The sequence below is a fragment of the Petaurus breviceps genome, unplaced genomic scaffold (genome assembly GCF_028583685.1).
Source record: "Petaurus breviceps papuanus isolate PSGF00001 unplaced genomic scaffold, PetGlider_PUasm1.0 90895, whole genome shotgun sequence".
NCBI classification, from domain to species: Eukaryota; Metazoa; Chordata; class Mammalia; order Diprotodontia; family Petauridae; genus Petaurus; species Petaurus breviceps.
Genome location: NW_027187372.1, coordinates 28,408,443 through 28,422,580, shown reverse-complemented (window position 1 = coordinate 28,422,580; position 14,138 = coordinate 28,408,443). Strand labels below are relative to the sequence as shown.

The window sequence follows — 14,138 nt, the reverse complement described above, 5'->3', positions numbered from 1 at the left end:
TGGCAACAGAGGAGCAAGTAGAAGGAAAGATCTTGAAGGTGTCCCCTACCCATAGCTTCTTCTGACCCATAGGAAGTGATTTTTCCTGATTCTTGTGTTGACTGAAGCTTCAGTTACTCAGGCATATCCTACTCTTCATCTAGAGTGGTTCTCCATAAGTGAACTTCATGGGTTCCCCAATGGTCCTTAAACTATTTGACTATCTAGGGCAAAGCTGGACTCCTGTATGAATGAGGTTCTCAGCCACCCCAGGGAGAAAATTGAGGTAAGAGCAGTTACTACTACCCTAACATTTCCAGTCTGAGTAAAAGTGAAGAAGTCCTATTTAACCTTTCCTTAGTCTCATAATGGAGACCACCAAGGTCAGTGTGTGGCACAGTGCGGAGAGTAATGACTCTGGGTTTCAGACCAGGGTCCAAATCCTGCTTCTGGCATGTCTTAACTGTAGTGGATGGGCAAGTCAGTTAATAACTCTGGACTTCATTTCCCTTAGCTATGTTGGATTAGATGGCCTTTGAGATCTAAATCAATGATACTCTGATGACCCAATGCTCCCCCTTGTCACAGACCCCTGAGGTTGAAGTGGTAGCTTGGTCCCCATTCAGAGGAAACAATGGTTGTTAGGGTACTGTCACCTGGGAGCGGTCATATGAAATTTATTTGGTCACTGCAGAGATCAGAGGAGACAAATTCTGGTCCCATCAGGCACTGTCCCCTGGTCCTAGGAGCCCCGACCTAACCCTACTGTCTGTAGGGGTTTTAAAGTTCACTACCCTTGTATCTTTGGGTGAATTCTGGGGTCTCTGAAGTACCCCGAACTTAAGAGGCAATCGATTGATTAGGTGACAGATGAATTTACCATCTGTAGTGGTTCTCAGGTGCTTGAACTGGCTTGGATTTCCTATTTAATTCTTTAGAATCCATGTATTGAACTCCTCAGGCCTAGAGGAGTGGAAGGTAGATGCCAAAAAAAGAGGAAGACCTGTGGGTTGTTGTGCTTAAAGAGATAACTTAAACCCAGGCTACAAACTACTACATCCTCATCCCTGGTGTGGTAACTACTTCCATTCCAATCTTCTTCCAAGAGAATCCTAACCAAGAGGTCAAGGGGAGGTCGATCAACCATTGAACAGATAAGAGGTGAGGAATCAGAGGCAGAATTCGAATTACTACAGCCTAATTATAAATATCTGCTTGATGGTCAGGGGCTGGGAGAGGAACTGACCTCCTGCCCTGTTTGTTTCTTCACCTTCATCTCTGCCTCCCTTCCACTGCGTGCCCCACCACGTTCTATACCCTTTCTAATGCATTTCCCTCCTCCAAGAATGATATCCCTTGAATGCCTTGGTCCCTCCCTCTGTCATCACTCCGCAAAAACCTGCCTGATTTTCACTGATACATTGACTTTCAGAAGCATATGATGGATTATCCAAAAGGCTCTGATGGTCTAGAAGAAGTCACAGGAGGCAGAAGGGGACACAGCCACATAGAGCTGATCTCTTCCACTAGGTGGTAAGAGTTCTGTTCCTGTTCAGCCGTGTCCAGCTCTTCCTGACTCCATGTGAGGTTTGCCATTTACTTCTCTAGCTCATTTTATAGATGAGGAAAACAAAGCCAATGGGTTAAAGTGATTTAACTGAGGTCACACACCTAGTAAGTATCTGAGGCCTGATTTGAACTCCGGAAAATGAGTCTGCCTGATTCCAAGTCTGTCACTGTATCTACTGTGCCACTGAACTGTCTGTTCTGCACAGTGATCTATCTCTTCATGTGGGAAAGAGCTAAAGGTTTGGGAAAATGGCAATCATGAACAGGTAGAATGGAGGAAGGACTTCCAAAGGAGGCAGAAAGATGCTCTGAATTTCTGTAGTGATAGAAACTTCCCAGGTCCCCCATTCTGAATCACAGACGCTGCTCAATTTCCTTTTTAGAGCTGAATCCCACCTGCATTCCATGCATTATTCCATTCGATGCTCTGTGCTGGCCTTTCCTGCATTCATTCTCCTGGGGTTCCTCCTCAGCCTGGGAGCTACCACAGAAATTGATGAAGATCAGGTCCTGGTGAGTAAGAGAGCCAACAGTGGAGCGAAGACAAAAAGGGAGCACTGTAAGATAGAATCTATCAAGTTCCATATTGTGTAATGTAATATAGACTGCACATGCTCTAAGAATTCAGAATAGAAGGCTAGGGATGTAATGAAAGAAAGAAACGAGCATTGATAGGATGCCTACTATGGGCCAAGCACTGCACTAAGAGTTTTTACAAACATTATCTCATTTGATTCTCACAACCCTGGGAGGTGAGAGTCAACATCATAAAGGGAATAGGTGGGACCTGAACTGGGCCTTGGTAGAATCTGAACAAAGTACATTGGGGGGGAGAGCATTCTAGCTGAGAAATCAACCTCCTCAAAGCCTTGGAGGCTGGCCAAGCTTGGTCTGAAGAAGTGATATGGGAATGTCAGCAAAGTTTATATGTCATCCTCAAGGTAATGGTGGCACAGGAGTTCATAGTACAGGGAGGTGACATTGTCAGACCCGTGCTTTAGGAAAATCCCTTTGGCAATTGTAAAGAGGATAGATTGGAATGAGGGAGGTCTGAGAGAGGAAGGCAAAATAAGAAGCTAATATTGGTCATCCATGGCAAGAATTAACTATGGGCCTGAACTAGGGTGGTGTCTGAGTAAATGGAGAGGAGAATCCATAGGTAGTTTGTTCATGGATGAGACACATGGGGTAAGTAAGAGCAAGGTGTTGAGGATGACCCTGAAGTTATCGATCTTGATGAATGGAAGAACACTGGTACACCCTCAATAATAATAGGGAAGTTTGGAAGAGGGAGGAAAGTAAGGAGTTCTATTTGGGACATTCTGAGTTTGAGATGCCTATGGGACATCCAGTTTGAAATGTCCAGATGGCAGACTGGAGCTCAATGGTGAGAAAGTTGACTCCTTGAGAGCCCCAGCTCAAACTCTAATCAATATTAGTCAGTTCATTATGGTTCCATAGGGGTAGTGATTATAAGTTCTGTATATTTGGCCCCAGAGCCAGGAGCTGCAGATTGTAAGCTCACTTGCTTAATCATAGGAAGTTAACCAGAGGCCCTCCACCCTTGTTTTTCCTTGTCATGGTGACCAAGCCCAGTGTGGCAGAGGTGACTCAACAACTTGAAAAGTCCCCCGAATTTATTTCTGTATCTCTGGACCATTCTTTCTTGTCCAACACAAGCAGGTGCCCATCTTATGACCACCTTATGGCCACCTCGTCCGTGGAGATATTCCTTGCTTTACCCAATTTGTAACCCTGCTGACAGATCATTTTTGCTTATGTTTCATATGTGGATGGAATTATTCTGTACTTGGTGTAGCTGTTCTTAAATATTTAGATATCTAACCATAAAAAAATAAATCACTTCATTAGAGGGGACCATGGACCCTTTAATAAAGTGCCATGCACTCAGAGCTCTGCCTCAGATTCTCTTATTGTAGGTTGGGTAATTTTTATCACCAGAGTAGAAAGACTAGGTCCAGAAGCACCCCTTCTCTCTTTCTCTCTCCTCCACCCCCTGCTTCTCTGTCTCTGTCTCTACACACACATATACATATACACACACACACACACATACACAACTCCACTACTATCCTGAGATCTATACTATACTATACTATACTATACTATACTATACTATACTATACTATACTATACTATACTATACTATACTATACTATACCATACTATGCAGGGTGTTCAGGGAGGTCTAGAACCTCTGATATGAGGGCTTGCTGAGCCCTTTTCAGGGCTCTCATCCACCTCTGGTGTCTACCTTTCACTCAATTCTTTTCTATGACTTCAAGAAGCTGTGGCATGTGTGCCACATGTGTCCCACACTTCAACAAAACTATCTAGGCAGAAAAACTAAACCAAGTTGGGGTAACCAGCAGGCCTTAAGCCTGTTGGTGAGTTAGAAGGATGACTACCATAAGCATGTGAAGACTTCCCCAGGAGAATGAGCTGATGAGAATCATTTATTCAATGGCCATGAAGCAGGTGCTGTGGAGTGCTTAGAGCTAGGGTTAGGGTCAGACATTGAAGACGCCAAGGTTAGCCACTGCATTCTGGACCATAGTCAGTCATCTTGACTTTTGTCTTGCCGCTAGACTTTGATGACTGGAAGAGAAAGAGGGACTAATGACTGTAACTCTGCCTTACATCTAACTCATGTGAAAATCAAGACATCACCCATGATGTCATTGGTCTTCTTCAGAAAACGAAGGATGAACAATTACTATACTAATAATTATAGATAAATATAGAACAAGAACAAAATGTGGTATACAAATGGATATGTGGGGACAGTGAGAGTGAGAACAGAAAGGTTGTGAACCTCTGAGTGAAAGCATCCTCTGTTCCACTTAATTACTTCACTATTCAAACCTTCACTGCCCAAAGCAGGCTCTAGGAGATTGGTGGAGGTGGCAGGTGAGGTGGGGGAGGGGTAATGAAAGAGAAAGGCAGTTGGTAATTATGGGGCAGGGTTAGAACTTTCCTGGCACTCATGCCATTGTTACTTTGGGTACCTAGGTAAATAATAACTATTCCCAGAACAGAAGAGGTTGGAAGTTTGCACTGTGGAGGGAAATGGGTAGAATAAGGAAATGTTGGGGGGGAAAGGGTAGGGTGGCTGTTTTGGAGATATGCCCCAAAGCCTGCCATCACTAAAAGGTGGCCTGTTGGATGATTACACAAACCCCTTAGGGTCAGACCAACTCCCCACTTTGGAAACCACAGCCCTGGAGGCTTTGAGTGGGGTGTCTCCAAAGTCTGAAACTACTCCCATCCTCAGGAGGAAAAGAAGATCTTGGCTTGGATGATTGCCCAGGTGCAGATCACCTCTGTGAGCAAAAGGCACTTGAGGACCTTCAAAGAAATCCAGAACCCCTCAGAGTTTAGTAATACCTCCTATCAACAGCTGGCTGGAACTCTGCCCATCAAGAAAAGTAAGTTGCATCAAGGGGGCCTGGGGAGAACTGGGGTCATAGATGTAAATGTGGAAGGTATCTTCAAGGCCATCAGATCCAACCCTCCCATTTAACAAATGAATAAACTGGGACTTAGACAGGTAAATGTCACTTGCCCAAGGTCACACAAGTGTCTGAGGCAGGATTCCAACAGAAATGTTCTGATTCTAAGCACAGCACTTTATCTGCCCCAGGACTTAGGAAGCCTGGAGCCCTCAGGAGGGTAAAGGGTATCACAGCTGATGGGAAGATGTTAAGCAGGAAGAAGAAAAGAAAGATGGCTATGGGAGGGAGGGGGGACGAATACTGACAGGCAGAGCCATTGATCATAAGGCTTTAAATGGTAGAAACCTGAAATCCTAAATTCATTATTCTCCTCAAACTCAGTCTGCATTAAAACCAGTAACATCCAGCCCTGCCACCCTCCATCCCCCACCAAGCCAGACCTATCCTCTGGTCATTCTATGCTAAGTGCATTCTTAGCACGGCTTTGAGGAAGAGGGAGATGGAAAGGAAGCAGAAAAGAAAGAGCTATGGCAGAGAAGCTGGATGAAAAGAGAAGGAAAAGATGAGAAAGCCCAAACTTAGAAGGGGTAGAATGAGGGGCGGCCAGGTGGCTCAGTGAGGAAGAGCAGTGAGGAAGAGCACCGGCTCCAGTGTTGGGACGACCTGGAGATCGAATCCCGGGCTCAGACACTCAGCACCACACCCAGAAACACCTGGCCATGTAACCTTGAGCAGGTTACTTAACCCCGATTGCTTAAAAAAAAAAAAAAAGAAGAATGACATAAAGTCAGACCTTTTCCATGTGTTGGTTAGCTTTACTGCACTGTTTTCCCTCGTTTCTATTCTTCGTTCTAAGAGTAGAGGCTCTCTGGTAGGGTTACGTTGGGAAACCAAAAGATATATTTTTAAGATCATTTTTTAAGGGAAGGCATGGGTTCTTGGGGGGTGTTTTTCACAGTGTAGGAGAACTGCAGAATTTTGGGGCCCTTAAATTTCATCCATCTATGTCAGTCAGTTACTCAACAAGTATTTTTTAAAGAGGGTGCTGGGGATGCAAAGAAATGCAAAAACGTGATCCCCCCTCTCAAGAATCACACCTTCTAGCGGAGTGACAACACACAAATAACTATCCATACAAGGCAGAAACGAGGCAAATGGGAGGCAATGCCTCCCATCCCCTGTGGCACCAGGCACAATGCTGAGAAGCTGGGTCACAGCTATTCCCAGGCATGGTTTGAAGTAAACAAGCTTTCTCTCCAGTGCACTCTTATATTTCCCTTCAGATTCTACCCTGTCCTGGGTCTCAGATACATACTCTCGTCACCCTCCACGAGGAACAAATCAATAGAGATTTAACTTAAACTTCTAAGTAAAGTAGCATTACCTTATCCGGTTCATCCCCCAGGGAAGGGAGAAAGAAATCATGAAGGTGGGAAGAGAAGAGAGAGGAGCAGAGGTAAAGTTCCCAGGGAATATTCCCTACCCACGCAAATTAGGGCAGAGTGGAATAGTTTATTTGTCAGATCTATGGATCATGGAAGAAATTAGGACCAAAGAAAATACAGATAGCATTACAAAATGTAAAAAAGATCATTTTGATTATATAAAATTAAAAAGTTTTTTGCACAAACAAAACCACTGTAACCAAAATTAAAAGGAAGCAGAAAATTGGGGGGGGAAATTTGCAACAAGCATCTCTGATAAAGGTCTTGTTTCTCAAATATATAGAGAACTGAGTTAAATTTACAAAAATACAAGTCATTTTTCATCTCTTTCTACTACTAACTCTACCACTGGTGCTTCCTTTTTAGAACTGATGACTGTAGGTCTGTCCTCTCTGCAGCATCCCCAGGGTAACGACCTCATGAGTACCTTGAAGTCACTCTTCCTTGCCTCCTCTGAGGATGAGCTGAAGGACATCCTAGTGCTGGTCTACTTGACTGTCCTTGATCATACTTGGTTCAATGAGACCATGACTGACATTGTCAAGACCTTCAGTCCACAAACACTGGCGGGGCAGTTGCTGGTGATCCGCTCCTTGTCTATTCCCTATCCTATGAGGTCCCTGAAAACTAACCTCGGAAGCGCCTACTTCAGTAAGGCCCAACTTAATCAGAATGTGGCCCATGCCTTACTCATGAACTTTGCTGCCAACCTCTCTAAGTATTTCCTGATGATTGAAGATAATGTCCACTGTTTGCCCAACTTTATCACCTGCATATGGAGAGAGATGGTGACCTGGAAGACAGATGACTGGGTGCTAATGGAATTCTCAACATGGGGCTTCGTTGGCAAACTCCTGCATTCCAGTGACCTCCCCCAGCTGGCTCACTTCTTTTTCCTCTACAGGGAGGCACCCCCTGAAGTGCTTCTCTACCATTTCCGAAAGCTGCTTGACCAGAACCATCCCATCCAATTCAGCCCCTCCCTCTTCCATCAAGTGGGATTCTCCTTCAATGAGGGGAGCTCTAACAAACTAGAGTACAAGAAGGTTAAGGATGAGGATAGAGAAGGGGCACCCGACAATCCACCAGCAACTGTCTACAGTAATTTTCAGATTTTAAATCATGTTTCTCCTCAAAAGGCCTATATCCTAGGTGAGGGAGGGTTCTTCTGGGTACTGGAGCCCAAGGCTGGCAACCATTTAACTGTGGTTTTGGCCAAGGCAGCCACAGTAACTCGGGTGCAGGTGTTGACAGGTACAGACCAGGAAAACAGTGAGAAGCTGAAGGATGGCAAAGTAGAATTAGGCTATGATCCCAAAGGAGAGCCTAAAGCCTGTACACACTATATTCGGCTGGGGTCACTGGTAAATGGAAAGCTGGACCACAAGATGCTGAATAAAAAGACAGGGAAGAATGTGAGCTGTCTGAAGCTAGTAGTGAATTCCTCTCAGCATGGCAGAGTAATGATCAAGCACGTTAATATTTGGAGCAAACCTGAGCAATAGAAGGAGACTGAGAGAATGATGGAAAGATTTGAGGGACCCCAGGGTGGGGGCTTGTATTGACACAAGGGATAAAAATAAAATCTTAAAATCACTACTGAAGTCTCCTTTGGAACTCGTCTCTGCTGAACGGGAAAGATGCAATTTGACTGAGATTATCTACCCCTTGTAGACAAGGAATGTCCCCTTGTTTGTGTGGTTTGTCTTAGCCACCAACATCATAGGGATTATAGAATCCTACAGACAAAAAGAATCTCAGAGGTCACCCAAAGCATTAATCCCTTCTATAATATCCCTGACACAAGGTATATTATAGAGTATTATTATAGGATATCTTCTGATGGAAGATATTTTGGTGAAAGAAAGTTTAACTCTATAAATTGAGATCCTTCAGGGCAGAGATTGTTTTTACCTTTCTTTGTATTCCTAGTGTTCAGTGTTTAGCACAGTGCCTGGCACTAGTAAGTACACTTAAAAAATTGCTTGTTGACCTGGCTTGACTTGACTAACCATTCCCAAAGGCAGTCCATTCTGTTTTGTGACATCCTAATTGTTAGGAAATTTTTTCATATATTGAGTCAGTATCTGTCTCCCTAAACTTTGATTCATTGGTCCAAGACCAGATAGAACAAAGCTAATCTTTCTTCCACGTGACAATCCTTTAAATAGTTGAAGTCTACTAACACAACCCATATCGGCATCTTTAGTCTTCTCTAGGATGAAAATCCCTAGTTCCTTCACCTGATCATCACACAGTATGGATTATAGCCTCCTTCACCATGTTGGTTTGCCCTCCTTCATACGGCCTCCATTTTGGCAATCTCCCTTCTAAAACACAGGACCTAGAACTGGACATAATATTCAAGTTGTGACATGATAAGGATCCATCCAGTTTGACCATGGCCTCCTTTACTCATAACATTATGTTTCTATTAGTGGAAATCAAGATGGAATCAATTTTTGGGGTTGTACTGTGGAGTGGAAAGAAGGCTAGATTGGAGTCTGACTTTGAATCTAAGCTCTACTACCTATGTGACAATGAGCAAACCACTTAATTTCTTTGAGCCTCAGGTTCAACATGTGTAAAATGAGGGGGTTGGACTAAATTGTCAACCAATCAAATGAGCATTTATTAGGTGCTGGGCACTATCCCAGGTGCTGGGAATATAAATATAAAGAATATAACAGTCCCTCCTGCTAAAGAGATGACATTCTGATAACAAAGCATCCCAAAAGACTAATTGCAAAGTAATTCAACACAGGGAAGTTTGGGAGTGAGGGAACTGGCAGCTTAGGAGATTAGAATAACCTTCATGTAGAAGAAGAGGTTTGAGCAGCTAAGTGGGACAAGGGATAAAATGTTGGACTTAGAGTCAGAAAGACTTGAGTCCAAGTCCTGCCTCTGTCACTTAATTGTGTGACTCTGGGAAAGTCATTTCATTCTTCTCAGCCCCAGTTTTCTCATCTATGAAATGGGAATAATAACACTTCAGAGAGTTGTTATAAGGATCTGAAAGTTAATACGTGTTAAGTGCTCTGTAGACCTTAAAATGAGATATAATTGTTATCTATTATTATTGTTGTTTGTTTGTCCTTGAGCTTTGGCTTAAAGGAATTGATTCAATAAGGCAGAAGGAAGAGGGGAAGAACACACCAAGATGTGGGACAACTGACATAAAGGCATCGAGACTGGCGATGGAGCACTGAGTATTAGGAAAGGAGAACTGAGTGATAGAGTTTGGAAGATAGGTTGGGGTGGGGTTGTGAAAGGCTTTAAAAACTAAACAGGAGAGTTTTTATTCTCCCCTAGAGGCAATAGGAAGCCATGGGAGTTGATTGATAAGGGAAGCCACGTGGTCAGATATGCACTTAAAGACAATTACTTTCCTGGCCGTGGATTGACTAGGATGGGAAGAGATTTGGAAATCAAGGAAGAGATTGTTGGAATAATTGAGAGAGGTAATAATCATTGCATGAATAAAGAGAAGGGGTCAGATGCAGGAAAAATTTTAAAGGTAAAAATGTAAGATCTGGCAATTGATTGGCTATGTGGGGTGAGGAAAGAAGGGAAGGGGGAACAGATATTATTAATCACCTACTATGTGGCAGGCACCGTGCTAACTGCTTTACAAATATCTCATTTGATCTTCACAACAACCCTGTGAAAGAGGTGCTATTATTACCTATTTCACAGATGAGAAAACTGAGGCTAGGAAAAGTTCCCACTCCTGGGAGGCCATAGAGGCATTATAAGGGGTCCAAAAATCCATATTTGTGCCAAGCATCATCATTTTTATTTTTATTTAGCCCCATCAAAATATGTAGCATCGTTTAATATAATAAATAAGCAAATATTCCTTTTATAACTATGTTTCACATGTATATTACTATCTTTCAAATGTCAGGTAGATATAATTGTAATTAATAAATGTAAATTCATTCAAAAGTGTTACTGAATTCATAGTAACTTTTTATCATCATGTATTTGTCAAGCAATATGTATTAATAATTACTAATAACCACCACTATATACTTATCTACCTATTCATTCAACCAGTAGAATGTAAACACCTTGATGGCAAAGATTATTTTATTTTTGTCTTGTATCCACAGCATCTAGTACTGTGCCTGGCACATGGGAGGTGTCAGTCAGTCAATCAAAAAACATGTATTAATTTTTAGATAGACAGATAGAACTTATGATAGATAGTGCTTACCATATGCCAGGTACTGTGCTAAATGTTAAGAATACAAATACAAGCAGAAAGAAAGTACCTGCCCTCAAGGAGCTTAAGTTCTAATGGAGAATGGCAACACATAAAATGGAGTTGAAGGAGGGTGGAGAGGAGGATGTGAGAAAGTCTAGAAAGTTAGGAGTGGACCCAGGGGCAAAATAAATACAGATGACTTGGGTATTGGAAACATAAAGAAAGGCAAAAACAGAGTTCACATTTTAATGGAGATAGTGTGTAAACCTCTATTTACATAAAGATATATATATACAGGATAGATGGACAGTAATACTAAAGGGAAGGGGATGAGAAGGCCCAAGGAAAGGCAGAAGGTGAGATCTGAGTTGAGTCTAGGAGGAAGCCAGGAAAACTACTAGTCAGAGATAAGGAAGGAGAACACTCTAGGTATAAGGGATACTCAGAGGAATATATGAGGAATTACAAGAAAGGCTGATGGGTCACAAAGTACATGAAGGGGAGTAAAGTGTAAGAAGACTGGAAAAGTAGGAAAGTGCTTACTAAATACTTGTTGATTGAGTGACCCTTTAAACGGGGCTTCCCCTACATTGATTGCTACCATTTTATGAGACAATACTGTTCATAATTTGTCACCATTCTGTGTAAGATTTCACAAATGAGTTTCTATCCTAAATTAGATTTGTCCTTAGTTGTTTCTCTCTGCTTAGCAAGTTGTTTTCTGACTAACATGGTCTTTAGGGTCCTTTGGTCTCTGTTATGGCATTTGATTTTCAAATTTTAAATTTGTTAAATTTCTGTATGAAATTATTGTAGCATGTATGTTAGTCCTTTCTTCTATTCATAGCCTTCCCCCCTCCCAATCAATAACCTATCAGTCAGAATGAAGTTATTTTAACACTGTTTTTTTTTAGATTTTTGTTCTTCCTTTTAGCTCTTTTATCTTTGTTCAACAATTTAGTCATCTACTCACAGACATCTGACTCAGAAATTACTCCCACCTCAGTAACAAGCCACTTCCTGTCTGTTAAAATAGAATTAATATCATGTTTGCTGATGTTATTCAGTTATTGTGAAAGAGTGCTGTATCTACCACCTCCCAATTCTCTTCTCAAAGGAAGTATTTATTATGTGTAGACCTGAAGCTTCTGTGTAATCTATAAGTTTTTGGACTCTCTCTTTCCTAACCCCTGAACCACATTTTCCAACAAATTTTCCACCATTCTTGCCTACTCCCATCTTTTGATTGAAGGCATCAAGTCTCAAAGTATATGTTGATTTAATTTGGAATGTCTTATCAAGTTATTCATAGAATTTTTCTGTTTCATCTTTTGTGGTGGATTTTGGCGCATAGTTCTTTTCATGGGGCCTTTTTTGCAAATACTTAAAATGAGCACTGCAACTCAAGATGACCCAATGTCCCATGAAATGATGTTTCTTTTTGCTTTTGGACTCATGATAAAGCCAACTCCTATATTTGCTTCTCCAAATACACTGAGTCAGCCTACTATTTATTTAGCTATGACTTTTGTTTTCTGATTTCATTTATGTTGAGAATATTGAGATTAATATGGTTCAGTTCTTCCAGTAGCATGTCCATATAATAATTATGGGACAAAGATCTCTCATTTAGAATGCCAACAGCTAAGTTCATGTTTTTAGATATTCCAAAAACTGTATTAGTCTTAACACCATCCTCTAATTTTCCTATAGCTCCATAATGACCATCACTGAAGTAAAGAGGGGGCTGTACAGGACTGAAGGCTATTTTAAAACATTTTTCTTTGTTTCATTTGTTGCCATGGATGAAGAATTCATCACCAAATATCCCCCTAAAAATGGTGATTAGACTTTTAGAGCTTAGGTAGCTTGATCTTCAGAAAGCAGACATATGAACTATCATTGAGAACATACAATGGAAAGGGACATTTACTTCTGTAGTACTGTCATTATCTCCTGTAATTTTCCATACCTTTAGGTGCCAAATGAAGATGAAGGTGTGGAGTAAAATAGATTTGGGGTCACCATAAAAGGCAATTGGCAGAGGCTGGATGTCATATTCAGCTGGTATTTTAAAAAAAAAGCAATCAGTGCTGTGCTCTGCTTCTCTCTCTCTCTCTCTCTCTCTCTCTCTCTCTCTCTCTCTCTCTCTGTCTCTCTGTCTGTCTCTCTGTCTCTCTCTCTCTCTCTGTCTCTCTCTCTCTCTCTCTCCCTCCCTCCCTCTTTCCCCCCATATATCTGTCTCTAATTCTTTCCCTCATTCTCTGTCAGTCTGTCTCTTGTTATCTCTCTATATGTCTATCTCTCATTCTTTCTCTCTAGCTCTTTATCTCTGTGTTTGTCTCTCTCTTTCTCTGTTTCTGTCTCTCAGCACTTCTCCTCTGAATTTGGACTTCCTTTTCTTTGGTGCATAATTGCAACACCAAAATGTGTACTTCTAAGTACATGGACCTGAGGTGGGGAATTGCCCCCCAAGAATTCAGTTCATAGAAGGATCATGTGATACTCACCTCACTTTCCAGTTATAAGGAGAGCATTACAGGTCATACAAGAAGATAAGAGAAGTTGGAAGTAGTGAGGTGATTTCCCCAGACTTTGTTATTGGGGAGGCACTTAAAGACATTTATCTTCCAAGTTATTTTTGGTTCATCAGTCTACAATCCCACTTTGAGAGCAGAGAGGCATGGCACAGAAGACAATGAGAGTCTGAGTGGGTGTGTTCAAATATGTTGGTCCTTGCTGCTACATTTTACTTTTGTTTTCCAAAGTAATAAATATTATTTTACTCCAGTGCCTATTTAATAAATTGTTTGGGGCCACACTGAGGAGATAAAATAGGGGAACTCAGTAAGATAATGAGGCACATACTGGAACATCTGCAACCCTGAACAGGAACTTTGGAAGGTGACTAGGAGGAATAGCAGTTGAGAAGGCTGCCAAACTGGTTCTATTGATCATGTACAGTTAGTGAGTTGGTATCTGGTAGCTTTGCTAAATGTAACATTCCAAGGAGTTACCCCAGCCACATTGATACCACCCATCTACCAGAGGAAGAACTATCCTTGCATGTGTGTGTGTGCGTGAAGCAGAAGGGGGAAAAGGGAGAAAGGGAGGGGAAAAGCTGCTCCCAACCATCAGGGGACCAGGGGAGAAAGATTATTTTTTCTTTCCTCTGCTACTAAATCAACATGGTAGTCAATCTAAGGGGTCAGTAAAAGATTTGTTAAGGACCTGTCCATTGGATGAATATTGCAGCCACTGTGTTTCAATGCTTGGGGCAGTATCATCTCTCACTGGACCAATGAGTCCTCTGTATTCCATAGCCACTAATTCCCAATACAAAAGATGAAAAGCCTCAAAGTGCTATTATATTATTATCCATAGTATCCAAGGAAGGAGGGAAGGAGGGAATGAAGGAAGGAAGGAAGAAAGGAAGGAAGGAAGGAAGGAAGGAAGGAA

At 41.9% G+C, this 14,138-nt stretch overlaps 1 protein-coding gene and 1 long non-coding RNA gene across 2 annotated transcripts in view; one reads left to right on the top strand and one right to left on the bottom strand.

The window, feature by feature from the left end:
* The window catches only part of LOC138151108 (uncharacterized), an 82,859-nt gene that overhangs the window by 42,583 nt on the left and 26,138 nt on the right, over positions 1-14,138 (bottom strand). The window lies entirely within an intron of this gene.
* LOC138151148 (alpha-1,3-mannosyl-glycoprotein 4-beta-N-acetylglucosaminyltransferase-like protein MGAT4E) lies at positions 1,347-8,034 on the top strand. The gene is given in 3 exon segments (XM_069074659.1): positions 1,347-2,061; positions 4,844-4,997; positions 6,836-8,034. Coding segments are annotated over 3 exon segments (1,461 nt in total). The 5' UTR covers positions 1,347-1,953.